The sequence below is a fragment of the Juglans microcarpa x Juglans regia genome, chromosome 8D, assembly GCF_004785595.1.
Source record: "Juglans microcarpa x Juglans regia isolate MS1-56 chromosome 8D, Jm3101_v1.0, whole genome shotgun sequence".
Taxonomy (NCBI): Eukaryota; Viridiplantae; Streptophyta; class Magnoliopsida; order Fagales; family Juglandaceae; genus Juglans; species Juglans microcarpa x Juglans regia.
The window spans coordinates 1,359,845-1,379,929 of record NC_054608.1 but is presented as its reverse complement, the minus strand read 5'-3'; the positions used below and the strand labels follow the sequence as shown (position 1 = coordinate 1,379,929).

General features: G+C 32.8%; 2 protein-coding genes across 3 annotated transcripts; one reads left to right on the top strand and one right to left on the bottom strand.

The window, feature by feature from the left end:
• The first annotated feature begins 9,272 nt into the window (after positions 1-9,272).
• Positions 9,273-11,387, top strand: LOC121241967 (cytochrome P450 78A7-like). 2 transcript variants are annotated; one of them, XM_041139827.1, is made up of 3 exons: positions 9,283-10,329; positions 10,447-11,093; positions 11,175-11,387. In XM_041139827.1, exons 1-2 carry the CDS (start codon positions 9,343-9,345, stop codon positions 11,074-11,076), a joined length of 1,617 nt encoding a protein of 538 aa, XP_040995761.1. In that variant the 5' UTR covers positions 9,283-9,342; the 3' UTR covers positions 11,077-11,093; positions 11,175-11,387. The 2 variants fall into 2 exon arrangements, with proteins under 2 accessions (XP_040995759.1, XP_040995761.1); XM_041139825.1 differs by having other exon boundaries at positions 9,273-10,329; positions 10,447-11,387.
• A 3,222-nt stretch (positions 11,388-14,609) lies between these two features.
• LOC121243411 (laccase-14-like) lies at positions 14,610-18,252 on the bottom strand. Its single transcript, XM_041141530.1, has 6 exons — positions 18,076-18,252; positions 17,357-17,508; positions 16,843-17,087; positions 16,484-16,612; positions 15,141-16,094; positions 14,610-14,993 (listed from the first exon to the last, which is right to left on the bottom strand). Exons 1-6 carry the CDS (start codon positions 18,184-18,186, stop codon positions 14,863-14,865), a joined length of 1,722 nt encoding a protein of 573 aa, XP_040997464.1. The 5' UTR covers positions 18,187-18,252; the 3' UTR covers positions 14,610-14,862.
• Positions 18,253-20,085: the final 1,833 nt, after the last annotated feature.

Here is a 20,085-nt window from a genome sequence, read left to right as displayed (position 1 = left end):
ATTCAACAATTAGTTCCAGGTCGGCTATGCCGCCTGACATTGTGAATGAGGAAGACTGTGCTTTTGAAGCAGTTGAGTCTTCTGCTTTGGGATCATGGAAGATTCCAAATCTAGATGTTAATAAGCTCTATCGGACCAACTGGTTTGAAAGAACTTTGCACACACGAAATTGCGTGCGTACTGTTGAACAAACTTATGCTATATCTAAATCCCAAGAAAAATGTTACCTGTTCCCAAAAGAACAGATGGCTAAGTTTTTCCAGGAAGGATTTAGATATATACATATTGGATCTGTCCAAATTGCTGCCAAACCTTTAACAAGGAGAGGCATCGATGCATCCGTTCTTTTCTGTCTAAGGGATGCCAGATTCAATCATTTTGAAACAAGTATTCTCGAAATGATCCAATCGTCTTTAACGAACGGACCAGTCCATTTTAACTGTTATCCTGATTTAACTCTTGCTATTGATGATAATCATATTTCAAAATGTTTAACTTTAAATATTTTGACCTCTGGTTATGATATGCTTGAAGGGAGTAAAGCTCTCACTTTGATTTACAGGATTTATTATCGTCTTTTAAAAACGAATTTAAATCCTAGAGCAATTGCAAAACCCATCCAGGGAAAAACTCTACTGATCCAGAGTTCTACCCCAGATGCGGAAGTTTCAACACCAAGAATGATTTTTTGGAAAGATATAACCCTTCCCAAAGAATGGATCTTGGAAGATGAAGTTCCTCCAATCGCTATCCCTCGAAACCCTTTTGATAGTTATTCAAGTAACATTCAACAGTATTTGGATGGAACCATTAAAATTAGTTTTGATCAGAATAGATCTCCAGGGCTAAGAAGAAATTCTTATGCTGGATCTAGTTCTTCTTTTGAAGGGTCAGAAATTCCAGTAAGAAGAGACCAAAATCTCAAACAATTTCTGGAAGATTCTGTTAAAACTACCCAACATGTTAATCCTGCTTTAAAACTGAAAGGACTCTCTACGTCCTCTCAAGTTACTTCTGCTTTTTACTCAGCACAGGGTGTTGGTTCCTCTAAAGACCAGCCTATTCATAATGAAGCTGATAAAGAAGAAGAATCCTCTGAATCACCCACAGCTTCAGAAATGGTAGCTCCTGTTGCTCCTCAGATTCATCACAGTCTAACTGTGTTGAATAAGCCATTTGCGTTTGATCTTGTTTATCCTTTTGAAGAATACAAACTTTCAAAAAATAGTGCTAGGCGAAAAGCCTATTATGCAAAGTATTCTGAAAAAGAAAAGCAACGTGTTAAACGGAAATGGAAAGAAGAAATGAATAAGCAACAACAGCATATTCTTTTCTTTGATTTTGTTGAAAATATTTACGTTTCAAACAATACTTTGAACGTTGTTAAAACTGATTTTATATGGGGTGTACACGTAAATTACGTTAACTTAATAGGAGAAAGTATTCTTGCCTTTTTCTCTTATAGTACACCTCCAGAATTATTATTTCGAGTGTTAGCTTAATAAAGTTTATGTTATGTAATTTGGGTTTGAAATCATGAGTATTTTACATAGGCTACAAAGTATGTTTTTATTTGGGCGTTGACGTGTGGATTTACTGTGTTAAATGGATATTTTTAAATGACTAATATTTTTATTAGAATGGTTACTAAGTAGATTCTGATAAGTAATATTAAAAAGAAATTTTTTGTTTTATCATTATTTAAACAATGATGTTGGTATTCTAAGAAGAATGAAAATTTTAGATTTTGAGGAAATTAAAATAGGTTATTTTAAATGTTTAGGCCTGAATATAGAAATGAGAGATAAATTGAAAATTTATGGAAATTTATGTGATTATTTTATAGGTGACGATTAATTTTATTCGGCGTTGTTAAAGAAATTTTTTTGAAAAGTTAAGATGTCCAGGTAAGCGGCGTTCCTATACTAGATTTGCATAAAAAGAAATGAACTGAGGTTGGTTTGTAAAAATGTGCATGTTATTTTAAAACGAAAAAGTGAAAAACAACCTCAGTGTATGTTTTGCATTCAATCATAAGAAACGGATGAAAGAGAAAATAAATATTTTTGACATGAAATGTGTAGATATGAGCAATACTTGACATGCTTCTGAAATATGCAAAAGAACGAATATGATACCATTGAGATTTTTATACATGTGGTATGAAATGATTTGGACCTGTTTTTGATTAAATGGAAATGATATGAATATGTTTCATATGTGTTTTGATATGATATGTATATGATAAAACTTTGGCATACTTATAAGTTCTAAATCTGATTCTGAATATGGTTCTGATATAATGATGCAGGTTCACGTGATATGGTTGGTACCAACATGATATGATATGATATGAGTGCACCCACTTTAGAAACAAATTGGTCTTTTATGTGTTCTTTTCTGTGTGCACACTCGGGACTCTAAGATTGAAAAAGGGAAAGTTTCACAACATAATACTGTCTGGTTTGGCCACCAGGGATAGCACAACCCTGCCACGGGGATTATACATGGTATATGACATGATATGATATAATAAGATGAAGATGTGCAGTTACATTATGCCAAAGCAGTTTTTGAATATGAATTTGGTTTATGACTATGAAAAGATTTTAAAAGTCGCTCTGATTTTTCCTGATAATACGTTTTGAGATGTGTATAAGAAAATGAAACGATTTATTTTTGCATACTAAACTTTCAAATATTGGCTCATGTTTACATACTAGTATATGTTTTATGCTTACTGAGTTGTGGATAACTCACCTCCTTATTTTCATATATTTTCAGATGACATTAATTACCCAGCTGGGGGTCAGGAATAGAATTGAAGCTGGCTAGATATGGATGGAAGGTTGGGTACCTAAGAGTACCATTGTTAGTAGATGGATTTAACTTGAGTATTTGAAGTACTTTATGTTGTTTGGACCTATTGAGACCTAAAGATGTATTGTTTAATTTTATTGAGGTTATTGGGAGATTGTAGACCCCCTTGGTTTATGTTTTTGTAATGTTGACTTATGGAATTTTTATTATGGTTATTTAGAAAATATGAGTTTGTGTGCTAATCATGAAGTCCTTGGAGAGATAGGTTTGTAAGTGACAGGTAGTAATTCTCTGACCCTTTCGGGTGCGGAGCGTTACAACCAACGCATGAGGCTCACATTATCACATACCATCACAATTCTCGTCTTGTCCCACCCAACATGCAACGTTAATATATGTGTCTGATCATCTTCATAAATCTTGTTGCTGAGAAGCAGATCGTCATCTTGATCACATGATATATCCTTAGTAAAACACAAATTATAATATGACTTGTGTGGTTCCGACGTCGTCTTGCATTCGTATTTCTGATTTTATTAATATAATCTTATATATTCAGAAAAGCTAGTTATTGCTTTTAAAAGAAGTAAGATATAATTAGTAAATTATACTTTTCACTTTTCTTTTTTCCCTATAAAAACTTATAATTTTTTTATGCAAATTTTTATGAGTGAGCTTAAATTAAGCTTAATTAATAGAGTTCAAACATCTTATCATTCTTACCATTAATCCAAAATAATTGATTCAATATTTTTTTTCCCTACTCGATTACAGCTCATGTAATGAAAATCTCAATAAATTAAACCGTACTGCATGCACCTTCCTTTACAAGTATGCTACATTTTGACTATTAGGTGTTTAGACGTTAGACTTAACTTCAAATTAGATTGAATTGAGTTGATCTCAGTACATTACAACATCCAAACAGGGCCTAAACATCACTCAACTCAAAAATTCTTTACATATGAGATTCAAAATATTTTTCAACTCAACATCTTTTTACACGCAGGACCTACAATATTTTTCAACTTCCCATATATACATATAAACTTATCTTATATCTAAACACATCTAAATTCATCTTAGATATGTCTCACAAAACTCATTCCACCATCTAAACTCACTGCTATTCATAAAAAAATTCAATTCATCTCAACTCACTATATCTTCAACTGGAGGAGATTCGTCCAATAATTGTTTTCTGAGTTGATTTTTGGATTTTGTTAAAATTTTAATATCACTCTCGTTGGAATAGCCCAATTAGTCAAATTCAAGTTTTAGCTAATATGATATAAATTTATATTTGCCTATTCCATTCACATCTAATTCCAACGTTGAATTATCCATTTATTCTTTATATAATAATAAAATAATATTAATTTAATTTTTTTAATTTTTAATTTATTTATTTTATCATATTTTTCCATTCTACCAATTATATGTTAATTAGTAAATATTATAGCTCTCGAAAAACTTCAAGCACCAAAAAAACCCAAGCCAACATTATAACTACATTATATAAACAATTCAGCATCACTCTTTCCAAATCAAATATATCTTATACCAAAATCTTATGAAGTCAAAATAATAAAAAAATATTATTCATTTAATAATATATTTTTTTTTTCTAAATTATTTTTGTTATTAATTTTTTCTTCTAAATTAAGAGGCTAGAGGAAAATATTAATATTCTACCATTAATTCAAAAAGAAAACATAACGTACACAAGCTGAAACACAGTACTACTGGAAAAGAATACATAATATAGACAAGAAAATAAATTTATTCTTTTTTATCATGTTATATTGACTATCAAATTTGATACAAAAAATTAATTTATATAAAAAAAAATATCCACTTTTATATTTACATAATTTAATGCACATATAGTTTAAGATTTTATTAGTCAAACATTCTATTAAATTTATATTTAGATAATTCAATGAGAATGATGTAGTTTGTCAGTTGTTATAGAATATATCTAGTCTTCTGCCCAGAACAAATTCCGAGAGCAAGAAGAGCACACGGCTTGTGCCCACGAATGTCGGATCCTTGACCAAATACGAGGAACCGATAAAGGTCAGAGTTTTGCCATATCGATGCTTGCGTGTGTGAGGGCGGGCAGCAAGGAAACTCACCTTGTTTGGACCCTTCTCCGAGGTCGTAATCACGTGCATATTCCATCCATGTGTGGCTGCTCACTTTCCTAGTGCTCACTTTCCTAGTGGATTCGTCCTTTCTTTCTTCCTTGAAGTCCGATATTCCATGCGTGCTTCAATTGGTGCCTTATTTCCTAATCATCAACGCATGGGAAGTTCAAACATCTCGATTGTATACATTTTGGACAAATGAATTGTACACATTTTAAATAGATAAATCACGCCCAATCACTTCGTAATAAAGTAACCTCTACCTCAAAAAGTTATTATATTTTAATATGACCTTTTTTTTTTTTTTTTTTTAACAAATACCTTAGGTGAGATTTCTTTATTTGAAATTTATCATGACTAGCATTACTCTAAATTTTGTGACTCATATTATTGTCAACTACACCTTAATTTTTCGAATCTATCCCCTCAACTCTCTCATGGGACTTCCTAAACATAAGGGGAATGATAGCATGGGATGATTAATAATATGAAAAATGAAATTTTTATATATTACGCTACCATCTCATTATATAAGATGTGACACATTTATTAATACTGAATAATTTTTTATTAGATGAATCTTTATTATCTAATTATAATAAATATATCACATCTTAGATAACATGATGAAAGTGGGTTGAAGGTGTGGTATATAACATTACTTTGTGAGAAATAATATTTACAATCTTAAAGTGTGCAAACCTCGCGCACTAGCTTCTTTTAAAAAAAGTCAGTAAATCTAAGATTCACATAAAAAAATAATTTTTTTAATAATAAATCTTATTTTTATTTAAAAAGAGTACGTGGAGATTGAACATCTTAAAAATTATATCTAGTATTATTGTAATAATATATAAAAATGTTTTTTCTTGTGGAAGGGTTGATATGATTACTGAAATCCAACACATTATATAAAGCACTAATTAAAAAATTAATTTATGTTCCTTTAACCAATGTTCTTTAGAGCGTTCCTAAACAAAAGTTTTTGCAAGCTTACACTGTAAGGAATCGTTTGATTACATAATAATATCAGTTGATCTGAATTGATCTGAAAATAGTAGTATTATTTTGTGGATTCTATTAAAATATATTTAAATGTATGAAGTAGGTTGATATATGTTTAATTTTTTATAAAAAGTTGAAAATGTAGTAGGTCCCATAATTAGACACTCAAACATAGCCTGCCTGGTTTGTTTTCTTAATCTCATCTCATCTGATCATTTCAACTTTTCTAAACTCTCACAAAAAGTAAAATAAAAATTTAAAATTTTAAAATTTTAAAATAATAATAATATTAAAAAAATATATTTTAATAATATTTTATTTAATTTTTAATTTTTTATCTCATTTCATATCTTCTGCAAAAACAGACAAGACTGTATTAATGATCCGTCGTCCATGATCTATCTTACTTGAAAGTCGTCCATGACCTGTCGTACTTGAAATTCGTGGACTGGACCTATGTACATTGATCATGTATGATCTAGGTTTGTTTTAGGCCGGTTAGGTTTAATCTCGAAGATTTGAAATGCCTGTTAAAATTAGAATAAATATAATGAAAATGATCATCTACTTCCTAGGAGAATGTTATTCCTAGCACAACGCCACATGTTACACTTCCCTGTATAAGGGCCTCAATCTCAAATAAGATTGTAAATGAATTAATCAGTCTGTTTGATAGGCATTGGGTACTCACCCAGTTAAACTTGAATCGTTAAAAAAAAAAAATTCGCTTGTAAAAATAGATAATCTCTCGATTAGTAAATGACACATAATCGACAAAATTTGACTTGATTTGACTAAAATTCGTTAAGACCCGCTTATTTTTGCTTGAATCACCTTATTAGCTCAAGGCTGTATTAATGATTCGTCGTCCATGATCTATCTTACTTGAAAGTCGTCCATGACCTGTCTTACTTGAAATTCGTGGACTGGACCTATATACATTGATCATGTATGATGTAGGTTTGTTTTAGGCCAGTTAGGTTTAATCTCGAAGATTTGAAATGCCTATTAAAATTAGAATAAATATAATGAAAATGATCAGCTACTTCCTAGGAGAATGTTATTCCTAGCGCAACGCCACATGTTACACCTCCCTATATAAGGGCCATAATCTCAAATAAGACTGTAAATGAATCAGTTTGTTTGATAGGCACTCAGAAATCACCCAGTTAAACTCAAATCGAATTTGAATCGTGAAAGAAAAAAACTCGCTTGTGAAAGTAGATATTCGCTCGATTAGTAAATGACACATAACCGACAAAACTTGACTTGATTTGACTAAGATTTATTAAGACCCGCTTATTTATGCTCGAATCGCCTTATTAGCTCAACTCGATTAAATCTCATTCATATATTGATAAATATATACATATACCTATGTACACACACATATATATGTATTAGCTAATAATATAAGCATAACACTTTTATAATTAAATATATAATATGTAAATTAATTATTTATATCTATATATTGAATATACTTCATAGTTATATTTTATAATTTTACAATAATTAGTTGATGAGATTTAATAACTTCATATATATATACTAATATGTAAGAACCATATATAAAATAGATATATACTATTATATTATGTATATGTATTAATAATATATGTAGTCATATAATATATTATTATTATCAACTAGTTAGATATTAACTATTTATAAATTTTTAAAATCTTATAATTCAACAAATGTTACTTGTTAGTTGTACAAATTTAATATTGGATTTTATTTATTTATCTAATTTATTAATTATTAAATCTTATTTAAAAAATAAAAAAACAAACAATTCCAACTCGACCTCCGCTAATTTCTAATAAGTCGCACGAGGTTAATTTGTAATATATGGACTGCATGTATATATCCTGGTGGAAACTTCAACATCTTCGTTTGGTTCATAAACCCATTTTAACTCATCTCAATTCATCAATACAATTTTTTCAAATTTCAATACAAAATATAATAAACAATTCAACTTTTTCAAATCTCAAGATAATAATAATATTGAAAAATAATATTTTAACAATATTTTATCATTTCAACTCAACTCAATTCAACTCAATTTAACATCTAAACGCAACCTTATCATTTGAATGAGACTAACGCATCCGGAGCCATTCCCTAGTATGTATATATATATATATATATATATATATATATATAATTTCGAAGCTCTTAACTTGATTTATCTTTCTAATATATAAAATCCTAATGAGAAACGCTTTACAATAACCATGTTGCTATTGGCTGAAAAATAGTCCACCAACGAGCTGGCTACACGTAAGATAAAGATTCTAAAGCATAATAGAATGAAAAGAAGCTGATTAATTTTTCTAATAGTAGAGTAAAATATTATTAGAATATTATTTATTATTATTTTAGAATTTGAAAATGTTGTATTGTTAATTATATTTTGTGTGGGAATGATGAGATGAGTTAAAGTGAGTTTTGAATTCAAACCACCCTTAATCTTTTTCCATAAAACATCAAATTACATTTTCTACATGTGCATGACATATTTGAAAATTAAAAGTTTGAAATTTAAATTTTTGAAAGATGATTGATTGTCATTTTTCACACTCACCTAATATGACTAAAAATTTGAATTTTCAATATTTGAAAGATGATTGATTATCTTCTTTCACATGTGTTGTTTTGTTTGAAAAATTTAAAAAGTGATTGATACTCTTTTTAACATATACAAAAGATAGATGCTTTTGTTTGAAAAATTTGAAAAGTAAATAATGTTCTTTTTGTTATATGCAAAAAATAAAAATTAGATTTAAAAATTTTGAAAAGTAAATGAAGTTGTCTTTGATAAATATAAAAAAAAGATGAAGTTTTATTTAAAAATTTTGAAAAGTGAGTGAAATTTTTTTTGACATGTAAATCTTTTTAAATTTAAAAATAAGGTCTACAAAGCCTGATGCACAGATGAGTGGGGAGTTTGAATAAGCAATGAGATCTGGTATAGTCAAGTGCATAGTTAGTCACATAACATATTGACGTGACGGAATGAGATTGGAGGGCTGGTTATGGCCGGAGACCAGACCGTCTGGTCTTCAGGTTTTGTCAATCCTAATTGGCCGATGACCCATCGCAATTACCAATGATTAGGGAGAAAATCTTTGTAAGCTATGAGAGGCAATCTCTCTCCCATTTACTCTTGGATAAGATGGATGGGTATGCACGAGAGGAGGAAAAGAGTAATAAAAATTTCTTAATTCCTTTCTACGCATGCATGAACTCCTATTTAAACCTCTTACTTCCCAGTTCCCCTCCGCCATGCAGCACCCTCATCCATTCATCATCCCCTCAACCCTCTCTCTCTCTCTCTCTCTCTCTCTCTGTGCTATATATGGAGTTAACTTCTTCTACAGACTGGGGTTGGTATCTGTTTACAGTCCCAGCTTTTATAGAAAGCCTTAACTTCTTTAATAGTTTGGTTTTCTTTTCCATCTTAATGGCCCTCATTTCAGTTGCCTTTCAAACATGGGCTTTCTCCACAGGAGGCCTAGCTTGGACAAACGGCAAGAACCAAATGGGAGAGGTCCCGATTCCTGGACCTCGAGGTCTTCCTCTATTTGGGAGTTTGTTCAGCTTGAGCCATGGCTTGGCTCATCGAACTCTTGCTCGCATTGCTTCAAACCATGAGGCTACCCAGCTTATGGCGTTCAGCCTGGGCTCAACCCCTGCAGTGATCACATGCGACCATAAAATTGCTCGTGAAATCTTGACTTCTTCCCATTTTGCCAACCGTCCTATTAAGCAATCTGCAAAGGCCTTGATGTTCAACCGGGCCATAGGGTTTGCACAAAACGGAGAATACTGGCGGCTCCTGAGGAGGATTTCTTCAGCCCACCTCTTTTCATCAAAGAGGATTGCTGCCCAAGAAGTTGGACGCCAGATGGATTGCGACAACATGTTGCGTGCCATCGCCAAAGAGCAATCGCTTCAAGGTGTTGTTTTCTTACGAAACTACCTTCAAGCTGCGGCGCTTGACAACATTATGAGCACCGTATTTGGAAAAAGATACAATCTGACGTGCAATAGCGCTGAGGCTAGAGAGTTGCAAGAGATTGTTAGAGAAGGGTTTGAGCTCTTAGGTGCTTTTAATTGGTCTGATTATCTCCCATGGCTCAACTACATTTACGACCCTTTTCATATCAGCGAAAGATGCTCAGCTCTTGTTCCCCGTGTCAGAAAGCTTGTGAAGAAACTAATAGATGAGCACCGGCATGTTGACTCGAGCAAGCTCTCTGATAACTCAGATTTTGTTCATGTTCTACTCTCTTTGGAAGGAGATGAGAAACTTGAAGAAGATGACATGATTGCAGTCTTATGGGTTTGTAATGGAGTTTTGTATCTTCTTGTGAATTTCATCTTATTTGCTTAATTTTGTTTGGATTTTATCAGGCAATTATGATCTTCCTTCATTCTCTTTATTGTCTTCTGTGTGCAGGAAATGATCTTCCGTGGTACTGATACCACTGCACTTTTAACTGAATGGGTAATGGCCGAGTTGGTTTTGAACCAGGACGTGCAAGATAAGCTTCGCCATGAGCTTGACTTTCTTGTAGGAAACAAAAATGTCACCGACGCCGAAGTGGCTAAATTACCCTATTTGCAATCTGTAGTAAAAGAAAGCCTACGAGTCCACCCACCTGGGCCACTCCTCTCGTGGGCCCGGCTGTCGACATCGGACGTCCACCTCAGCAACAAGATGGTGATTCCCGCCAACACCACAGCAATGGTGAACATGTGGGCCATTGCCCATGACCCAAACGTGTGGGAGGACCCTTTGGTGTTCAAACCAGAGAGGTTCTTGATCAATCAAGGTGGGGTAGACTTTGACGTCAGAGGAGGGGACCTCAGGCTTGCACCTTTCGGGGCTGGTCGTAGGGTATGTCATGGAAGGAACCTGGCCCTCGTGACTGTGAGCCTTTGGGTGGCTAAGTTGGTCAATAACTTCAAATGGGTTCAAGATATCGCTAACCCGGTTGACCTAACGGAGATTCTCAAGCTCTCCTGTGAAATGAAGAATCCTCTGCGTGCCATGGCTATTCCAAGGAATACCGCTCAAATAATTTAAGGTCAAGGAACCGCCAGGTTTGTACGTGAAGAATAAAAGTACTCTCGATCGTGTTGGATCGATGATGTATTTCATTAATTACTCGATTTGAACTGCAGGTTTGTGTGACAGCAGAGTGCATGTTTTGGAGAATATCGTTCTCTTTACATTCAATCTGCATATCAATAAATTTACTTGCGCTTAATTAAATGCATGCAGTACGTGTGCTTGTGTGTTGGTTCAGGTAATTGAACTTTAATTTTTATGTGATAAAGCTACATACTGATCAATAAATATGGTGTGTCTATTAATCGTCATGTACTGCTGGAAACTAGTTACTGTGTAATATATATTATTGTTTGTCACGATTTATATATGCTATTATTATTAGCTAGCGGACCGGTGCATGCATATATGTACTTACACGTACGTAATTCAAAGTTGACGGCCTGCATGCAACGGTGCATGCATGGAATTAAGTTTGTTCTATGCGCATGCGCACTGAGAAGTAGAAAATTCACAACGGCAACTTTTTATTTTTTTTATATCTTTAAATATATTTTTTAAAAAAATTCGCAACATTATTAAAAAAAACCTTCCTTAATTATTAAATGAATAAAAAAATTTGTCGAGACCAAATCGGAACCCAAATACTGTAAGTGAGAGTAGCATTTTTCTTCACTACAAGAGCTTCAGATGAGGAGGGGATCGAGAATCGATCTCAATTCTTGAAATCGGGAAAAAGTCTCCTACAAGTGTGGTCTTTCTCGGTCAACTGGAAATTTGAGAACTGTAGCAGCTCTTGCAATCGGTCGGTGGGTCCTTCCTATAGATCATAACATATATGCATTTTTACCGCGAGTCCAACTCATGGCAACTATATCAAAAACGGTAGTAAAAAGTATTTTTCAGCCGAATTCCATCACAAGTGAAACACAGAAAAAAAATCATCTCAGATGCCTCAGATTTCGTCTCAAATAGGTGTGCGGAGAATAAACTTCTGATCATATTTGACTCAAATTCAAGGGCAACACAACCAGCTTGTACCATGTACCATGTTAGATCTACTTATTAATAGGGAATTCGGGCCATACATGAGGGCTGGGAAGTCATGTTAAGAAATAGACACATGCAATAAGTGATCTTAAGGTTAAAACTTCCGTGCAGACCATTAGTAAAAATGTAAAATCCACCATAGAAAAGTTAATTCTTTTACTAAATGTTTCTTATTTTCAAAAGGATTATACAAAATTATTTAGACACATTAAATTTTTGCAAATCACGATTAAGATCTATATGAGACAAGAGGTGATTTAACAATGTGTGTGTATATATAATATAATATAGAAAATGATTGCCTCTCTCTCTCTCTCTCTCTCTCTCTCTCTCTCTCTATATATATATATATAAGATATATATTATGTTATTGGTGTTGGCTGCAGCTCATCTCTTTTACTTTCAGCCAACTCCAAATTCCAATAGAAAGGTCGATTAGTCCTCGTTTGGTTACACATCAAATGAGATGAGAAATATGTAAATAATAGTGATATAATTTATGAATAATAGTGAAATAGCTTGAACTAAGATGCTTTATGGAGTTTTGAAAAATGAGAGGAAAAAAGTTGAAAAAAAAATATATAAAGTTAAAATATTGTTAGAATATAACTTTTTAATATAATTTTTGTTTCGAAATTTGAAAATGTTGATTTTTTTTTTTTTGTGTTTTGTTTGGAAGTTTGAGAAAATTGTAATAATTAAGTAATGACTGAATAAAAAAGTTGAAAATTTAAAAATTGAAAAGTGTTTATGTTTAAATGGTGTTGAATGTTGAGATGAGATGAGATGAGATGAAATGGATTAAGACCATTTGTGAAATCAAATGTGACCTAAACCAGAAGGTACGCTTAACAAAATATATATATATATATATATATATATATATATAAAACTGGTTCACTCAGCATCATCATTTCCGATACTCGTCGAGACATATAGTCTACTTGGAAAGTGTCAGATGCAATGCAACTTATAGATCATAAGCATACAACATTATGTTATAACTTCTAATAAGAATCGAATTCGAAAGTAGTCATATGGAAAGCCAGATTAATTAATGATAAACATGACTTACAAATTACGAGAAAAAAAGTTCATATAATTGAATTTCCAAATTCCTTTACATTCAGAAGAAAAGAAAATCTAGTTTCTTTATGTACTCTTTTCTTTTTGAGAAAAAAATTGATATCAATCTCTACAAGAGAGATTAAATACAAATAGAAGTTTCCTCCATGTCAATGATGATAACTGAAATAGCAAAAGCACTCTTACCTAGTGCACGAGCTACCTGTTGGCATCACTTTTAACATCGTTAACAGACCAACTAGCAAACCTAGAGGCGGCATGCTTTTTAACATCAGAAATGAACATCTCTTTGTAGTCCAACTATTTTCTATGTCATTGATTGCCTTGACAACAAGTAATGCATGCATCACCTTCAAGGATTACCTTTTGAAATCCGAGCTCGATTCCAAGAATGGTAGCCTGAAGAGCAGCAAAGGACTTCGCTAGCAAAAAAAATCTAGAAATAAGGGTATGTTCATCCTCATTGAAGCTAAGGGCACATTTGGGAACACAACCGTTCTCAGGTATCATCAGATATTTTCTTTTGTAAACATCATTTAAACGCAAAATATTTTTCAATTTCAAATTTTAAACTTTTTGATATAGCCACTACCTAATCATTACAACTTTTCTAAAATTCTAACCAAAACACAAAACCTTATACAATTTTTCTAAACTTTGAAGCAAAAATAATATTAAAAGATTATATTAAGACTTTTCCTTTCCAGCCTCTAACAATAGCACCAACTCCTACTCTGCATTGTTGCTTGTCAATTGCAGCATCCCAATTGATGTTGACAACATCCCTTGGAGGTACTCTTTGATTGTCTTATTTTGCTTCTTTGATTAACCATCCATACAATCTAGGTAATTACCCTTAAATTGAATCAACTAATTAGTAGCACTATGGATTATAATCGAACAATTGCACTTAAAAATTGTAGTGTGTGTGTGTGTGTGTTGTGTATATATATAAATATATATATATATATATATATATATATATATATATATATATATATAGTTTAGGACCATTGTTGTAATATATATTATGCTAAATTATTCTTTTTCTAAAGAACTTAAACCGATAAAAATACATGAATTTATATATGAACATGACGGCGTGTTTACTAATACTTAATTTGGTGCATTTGTTTGAGATCAAAATCCCTTATAATTTATATCTAAGTATAATACTAATTAAATGTTGAATCGATCCATTACATATTTTTTTTAAATACTTTGAAATTAACAAAACTAATACAAGGAAAGATTCTACAAATATATATATTCTATTTTCGGACCAAATATCATTTTGTAAAAGAAACAATTTCATATGTGAATCCAAAACATGAGAAGACATAATAAGCAATATATACTAGCTAGAGATCACCTACGTACACACGATTGAAATGAATGAACCTAACGAGAAATAAATAAGTGCACTTTCTTATTGATTTAATTTTTGAAACAAATGATATATAATTTATAACTTGTCGAGATCGATCGACCAAGCTAGATCAGTAGAATTCATAAATCGTATGGTACGCAATATTCCTATATCACAATTAAGTGCTGCACTCATTTTAATCGTACATTCATGCTTCAAAAGTAAACCTCCTCCGTACATCTTCACCCTGGCCTCCCGTTTCTTCGAAGTAATTGATAGATATCACAGCAAATTCGTCAACATGGTGGCATGTCTGGTGGTGGGGATATCAATTGTGCCTCTGGGTAGTCTCCATTTTTTACAATGAATGCCGTATCCATGCCCCAAGATAGGTGACGTTCTAAATGGCAGTGCATGAACCATACACCTACAGAAAAATGAACGTTCCATTAACTTGAGATAGAGATCGATAGCTGGTGATCACCATCATGATTACGATGATGATGATATATAGCATAATATTTACGGTACTCATCATAATTATAATGTGCAGACTCTGCAGTTTAAAAATTACCTGGGTTGTTTGCTTTGAATCTTATGGTTGCCCAGCCATTCTTAGGGACAGCGATGGTATTCTGAAGCGGGGGGTCAACAAGATTATATTCCAAAGGATCCTTGTCTTTGTCGAAATTCCCAAATCCCCAACCAACCACGTAAAAACTATACCCATGTATGTGCATGGGGTGATCTGTCCCTGCAACCAGGTTTGTTCCTTGGAAAACAAGTTCCACCGTTGGGTTATACTCGAGGACCTTCACTTCTGTCCCTATTTTCGGCGTCTCTAGAAACGACGGCAGATCATCTGCAGTAAAATTATATAGCAAAGGTGGCACACTCGGAAACTGGTCACCATAAACGCCACCAATATGATTATAGTAGGCTTCTAATATGTCAGTGGGTGGCAATTGAAAGCTGATGTTATTCAAGCTTGCAGAGAGCCGCGTTCCATTAGGACCCTCGCAATATGAAGTTACGTTGTTGCATGGGAATGTATTCACAGAAGCAGCATAGATTAGTTTTGTGCTTATGTTTAGTGGCACTTTGACTGGATGATCTTCATTTGCTAAACTTCTGAGTTTGCCCGTAAAAGAAGCGGATGCATTGGTGTCATTGTAGGAAGGAAGATTTGGCAAATAGGGTCTTGAAGATGCGTTAATGTAGCTTCCGTTGTAGTGTAGAATAGCAGTGGTGGTGGTGTTATCGTACGGGACGCCGGCTGCACTAGAATATACACTGGCAGCCATGTAGTAGTCACCGCGCGGTTGGTTTGCTTTTAACAAGACATCCATAGTTTGTCCAGGAGATATTGCAATGTAATCTGTTGTCAGTGGCTTGGTGTAGCTTGCGTCAGTTCCCACGACTGTGAGGTTATGTTTTCCAACGGCAAAGAAGAGAATATCCTGAAGTGCAGCATTGATTATGCGGAGGAGATAGGTCTTTCCATGTTCCACCATTAATTTGACGGTTTCTATATGACAGGAGATGCATGTATGTCATTGAGATATATATTGTCAAAAGTAGCATGGTTTGCAAAAATAAAAAATAAAAGAACATTAATTGATTGCATGTACGTTTAAATTGTGGGATATAAAAGAAACGAAAATATTTTAGTTATAAAAAAATTACACAAAAGCAATATTATAAATTGTCGTGATTTATCAGATTATAAAATTATTTTTATTGTAAAATAGATGAAACTATCTCAATTTATATGATTTTTTTGTGTAATTTTTTTGTGGATGTAGCAATAGAATTTTAAAAAGGTTAATTAAGAACTACATGGAAGATTCAAATGATTTGAACCATTAATTAAGAAGAGAATGGCTGAATTGGTAATTAATTTGTACACAAAAATACCAGATTTTGAGCATGGGTATAGATCTCCAGGTTGACCGTTGATAGTATATGCATCAGAAACATTGGGATCTCCTCCGCTTTGAAGAAATGTTTCGTAAAGTTCCATTATACCTTGCTTCCACCACTCTCCTGCATATTTCAACCTCATCAATGGAGATCATATTTATATTTATATTATGATTCTTATAATTAATGTTCATCGATTTTCACAATTAATAATTAAGGATTGACGGCCGGGTTTAATTAGCAATTGATTAGAAGAATAAATTCAAAGAAAAGGTTAATATTACTGATCAGACGCCTGATATATACAAAATGTAATTTCTTGATGAGTGGCAAAGCATGCAGCTAATTGTTACCTAATATGATGGGAAATTCTGCATGAGGCTTTGGAAAAGGGTAATGAGTTCCCTTCTTTGGATGAATGATTATGGCCCCGTAAACAGTGGCCCGAGTGTAATCACTGTGCGCATGCCACCAAAGAGTTCCTTCTTCGCTGGAAAATATGATCTTCTGCCTGAACTTTTTTCCTGGTTGGATTGGACATTGTGTGATATATTCAGGACCATCGGACCATGGATATCTTGGTTGCTTCACTCCATGCCTGCAATAATTAATAATTATAATTAATTAGTTAATACTGTCTCTCTTTCATGATCATCTAATTTCATGCAATTAAATAGGCGCAGCCTGTTCATCAGGGCCGATTTTTTTTGAAGCCCGGTCCGAAATCCAATTATCCGAGTTTTGGTTACGGTTTCGGACCGAAATCTAGATAAACAATACTACATGCAAACACAAGTTAAGGCACATGCAGTACGTATATATGCGTACGTACTTAATGGGCACGCGGGACATAACAAATATAATTACCAGTGAATGGTGATGTTATAATCGCCTTTGTTATAAACATCAACAACGATAGTTTCTCCTTTCCTAACTTGTAGTGTTGGTCCAGGAAATTTTCCGTTTATAGTTAAGATGTTTTTTGTGCTGCAAAGTCTTGTGTATGGAGCTTCCTTCACCTGCAAAGAGATCGAACTCAATAATATATATTTAATTAACAAGCTGGATTAACTGATCTAGATAACCATATATATATATACAAGGTAGCTAGTTAAACGTATGGATGCTGGAGGATAAAACGTCATTGCTTAATAAAATGCCAAACGATTACATAGGCTTGTCGTCCTAGCTAGGATTTCAAACATGTTAAGATATAAATCATTGTTTATTCTAAAACTTAAACTAACGAGAAGAAGTAGCTAAATTTTATTATTTATATTTATGTAACTTTTTTCTCGTATATGAGATAGAGTGTAGAATTAGAGTTCGAACTCAAAATCTCTGTTCTGATAGATATAAAACCACCACATTAAACTGATATTTTATTATTTATATTTATATCTTAACAAAACACAGAGAAGGCCTATGTCTCCGGACAGTTACTGTATATCTACGGACTACATATAAATGATAAATAATAGCGTGGACTTCTGCTTCTAATTAAGATGATCAGTGATCATGATAGCCAAATTAGATATAATATTGGAACAGAAAAGAAACATAAGTAGTTAATAATAATTAAGTACCACGAAAGTGTGACGAGATAAACCCTGGCAATGGATGACCATACCGGCAAATAGGAAAAGCCCCAACATTATTTGCAGCAGTACTACTGAATTTGTCTTCACTGGAGACATGATTCTTGATCTTTTAGCATTCAATGGAACTCGAGATCCTTTTTAACTACTTTTCTTTAACTTGTGTGATGCAAGAAAGAGGAGGTGAGGTACTATACATTTATAGAATTCATTAGAAGCTGGTTGACAAGTCATACAATGATGAATTAGCTTCATGACCCGTAATTGATGCAGCTATGGAACAATCAACCACATGAATATTGCGTGATGAAATTCTCCTTTTGAACACTCAGTTTCTTGCGTATGAAAATTCAGAATTTGAAAATGACCCATACCAATAATATTTTAGAAAATAACTATTTGTAGTGAAAATAATTATTTTTTTTATTAAAATGAGTTTGATTTTGTTATAAATAGATATTTTTATCATAAATAATTTATTATAAATATTTATTTTTCTTATAGTGTGAAAGCATTTAATGAATTTGACAAATATTGGTTTGGACGTTTGCCACTTAATACGAGGATAGATAGCGACTAGACTGTCCCAATTACCAAACCCACTGGGGCCACTGGACTTCAGAAAGCCACAAACGAAGGAAAAAGTAAAATAGAAAACTCCAAACCCAGCTAGCTGATTGGGAGAGTACTACTGCATGCGGATGTCTTTTACTTTCCACGTATGTTTATATATAGCCGAACCAGTGCTGACTTTTTATTTTCAAAACTGATTGGCAGAAAGCGAAGGAAAGAAGAAAAGGATAAGTAGTTTAAAATTAAACACAAAGAATGCAATCTGATTCGCAGAAGCCTTGAAAACTATGACATGCATACAGCTGCACGCAACCTCTTGGTTATATCTCATGTCAAGAAAATTAGGATCTATACGACTTTCCAATTAATACAAGATGTGAGCTATTTAAGTGGATTTTGCTTATAAATATATGCTTTGCATGCTGTACGTACGGTCAGAGTTGTACTGTTGTGAAAGACTAGCTAGCATTATCCTATCCAATTCGAATATAATTAATTTGTTCTCCGTAAGATCACTTTTAAGATTATTTATTTGTATGCCAATGGCTAAATTATTTGGTTATATCTTATGTCAAGAAAATAGAGCTAGCTAGCTAGCAGCTTGCAGCCTGATCTTAATTTGGACCTTGTATTAATTTGTAGTAGTTACACATTTTTAAAGTACTATCACTCTTTTGTATATATTATAATTTATGCATGGTAAACTATCAGTACATTTCAATGTTCGCCTAATATAATATATATATATATATATATATATATATATATCACCCACTTATTACAAGAAAAATGATTATTTGTGGCCATTTGTATTCTATTCAAATGATTATTTCTTAATAAAATGAATTAATTTTTATCGTAAATAGTCATTCTCGGTATAAATAATTCGTTATAAATACTCATTTTGATAAAATAAACATTTAAATTAAAATCATGTCTATATATTACCATAGCATGCTTAAAATTGAATGGAAGAAAACATACCTCCTCCATGGTAATTAGAAGATGAGCTAGCCATCACTTTTGTGTGTCTCGAATAATCTAGTGTTTGTGTGATGAGGAGACTTTTAAGTTTAATTGGCCAACTCTCTCTCTCTCTCTCTCTCTCTCTCTATATATATATATGTATATAACGGTGAGCTTAAGGGCTTTCTCAAGTGCTCACTAAATAGCCCAGCCCATTATGGGCTCACATTATGACTATGTTAGTTCACACATAAAAAAATACAACAATCTCCCACTTAGATAGCAAAGTATTCTACACATAAATTTAATAAGAACTTGCATTCGAAGAACACAATCTAGATTAAGTGCATTTGCGTGCAACAAGTTATGAGTGCACCGATGGGATGCATGACACAAAACTAGTACGTACAATCATGATATCCAAACAAATAATATGCAAGTACAACACACATGTCAACA

Bases quoted from the DNA above. Each gene is read 5' to 3' on its own strand.
- LOC121241967 (XM_041139825.1), top strand. From the start codon at position 9,343: ATGGAGTTAACTTCTTCTACAGACTGGGGTTGGTATCTGTTTACAGTC. The intron at 10,330-10,446 runs GTTTGTAATGGA...TTCTGTGTGCAG, and splicing joins ACATGATTGCAGTCTTATGG to GAAATGATCTTCCGTGGTAC.
- LOC121243411 (XM_041141530.1), bottom strand. From the start codon at position 18,186: ATGTCTCCAGTGAAGACAAATTCAGTAGTACTGCTGCAAATAATGTTG. The intron at 17,088-17,356 runs GTAATTATATTT...TAATTATTGCAG, and splicing joins TATAACATCACCATTCACTG to GCATGGAGTGAAGCAACCAA. The intron at 16,613-16,842 runs GTAACAATTAGC...TGAAATATGCAG, and splicing joins AGAATTTCCCATCATATTAG to GAGAGTGGTGGAAGCAAGGT.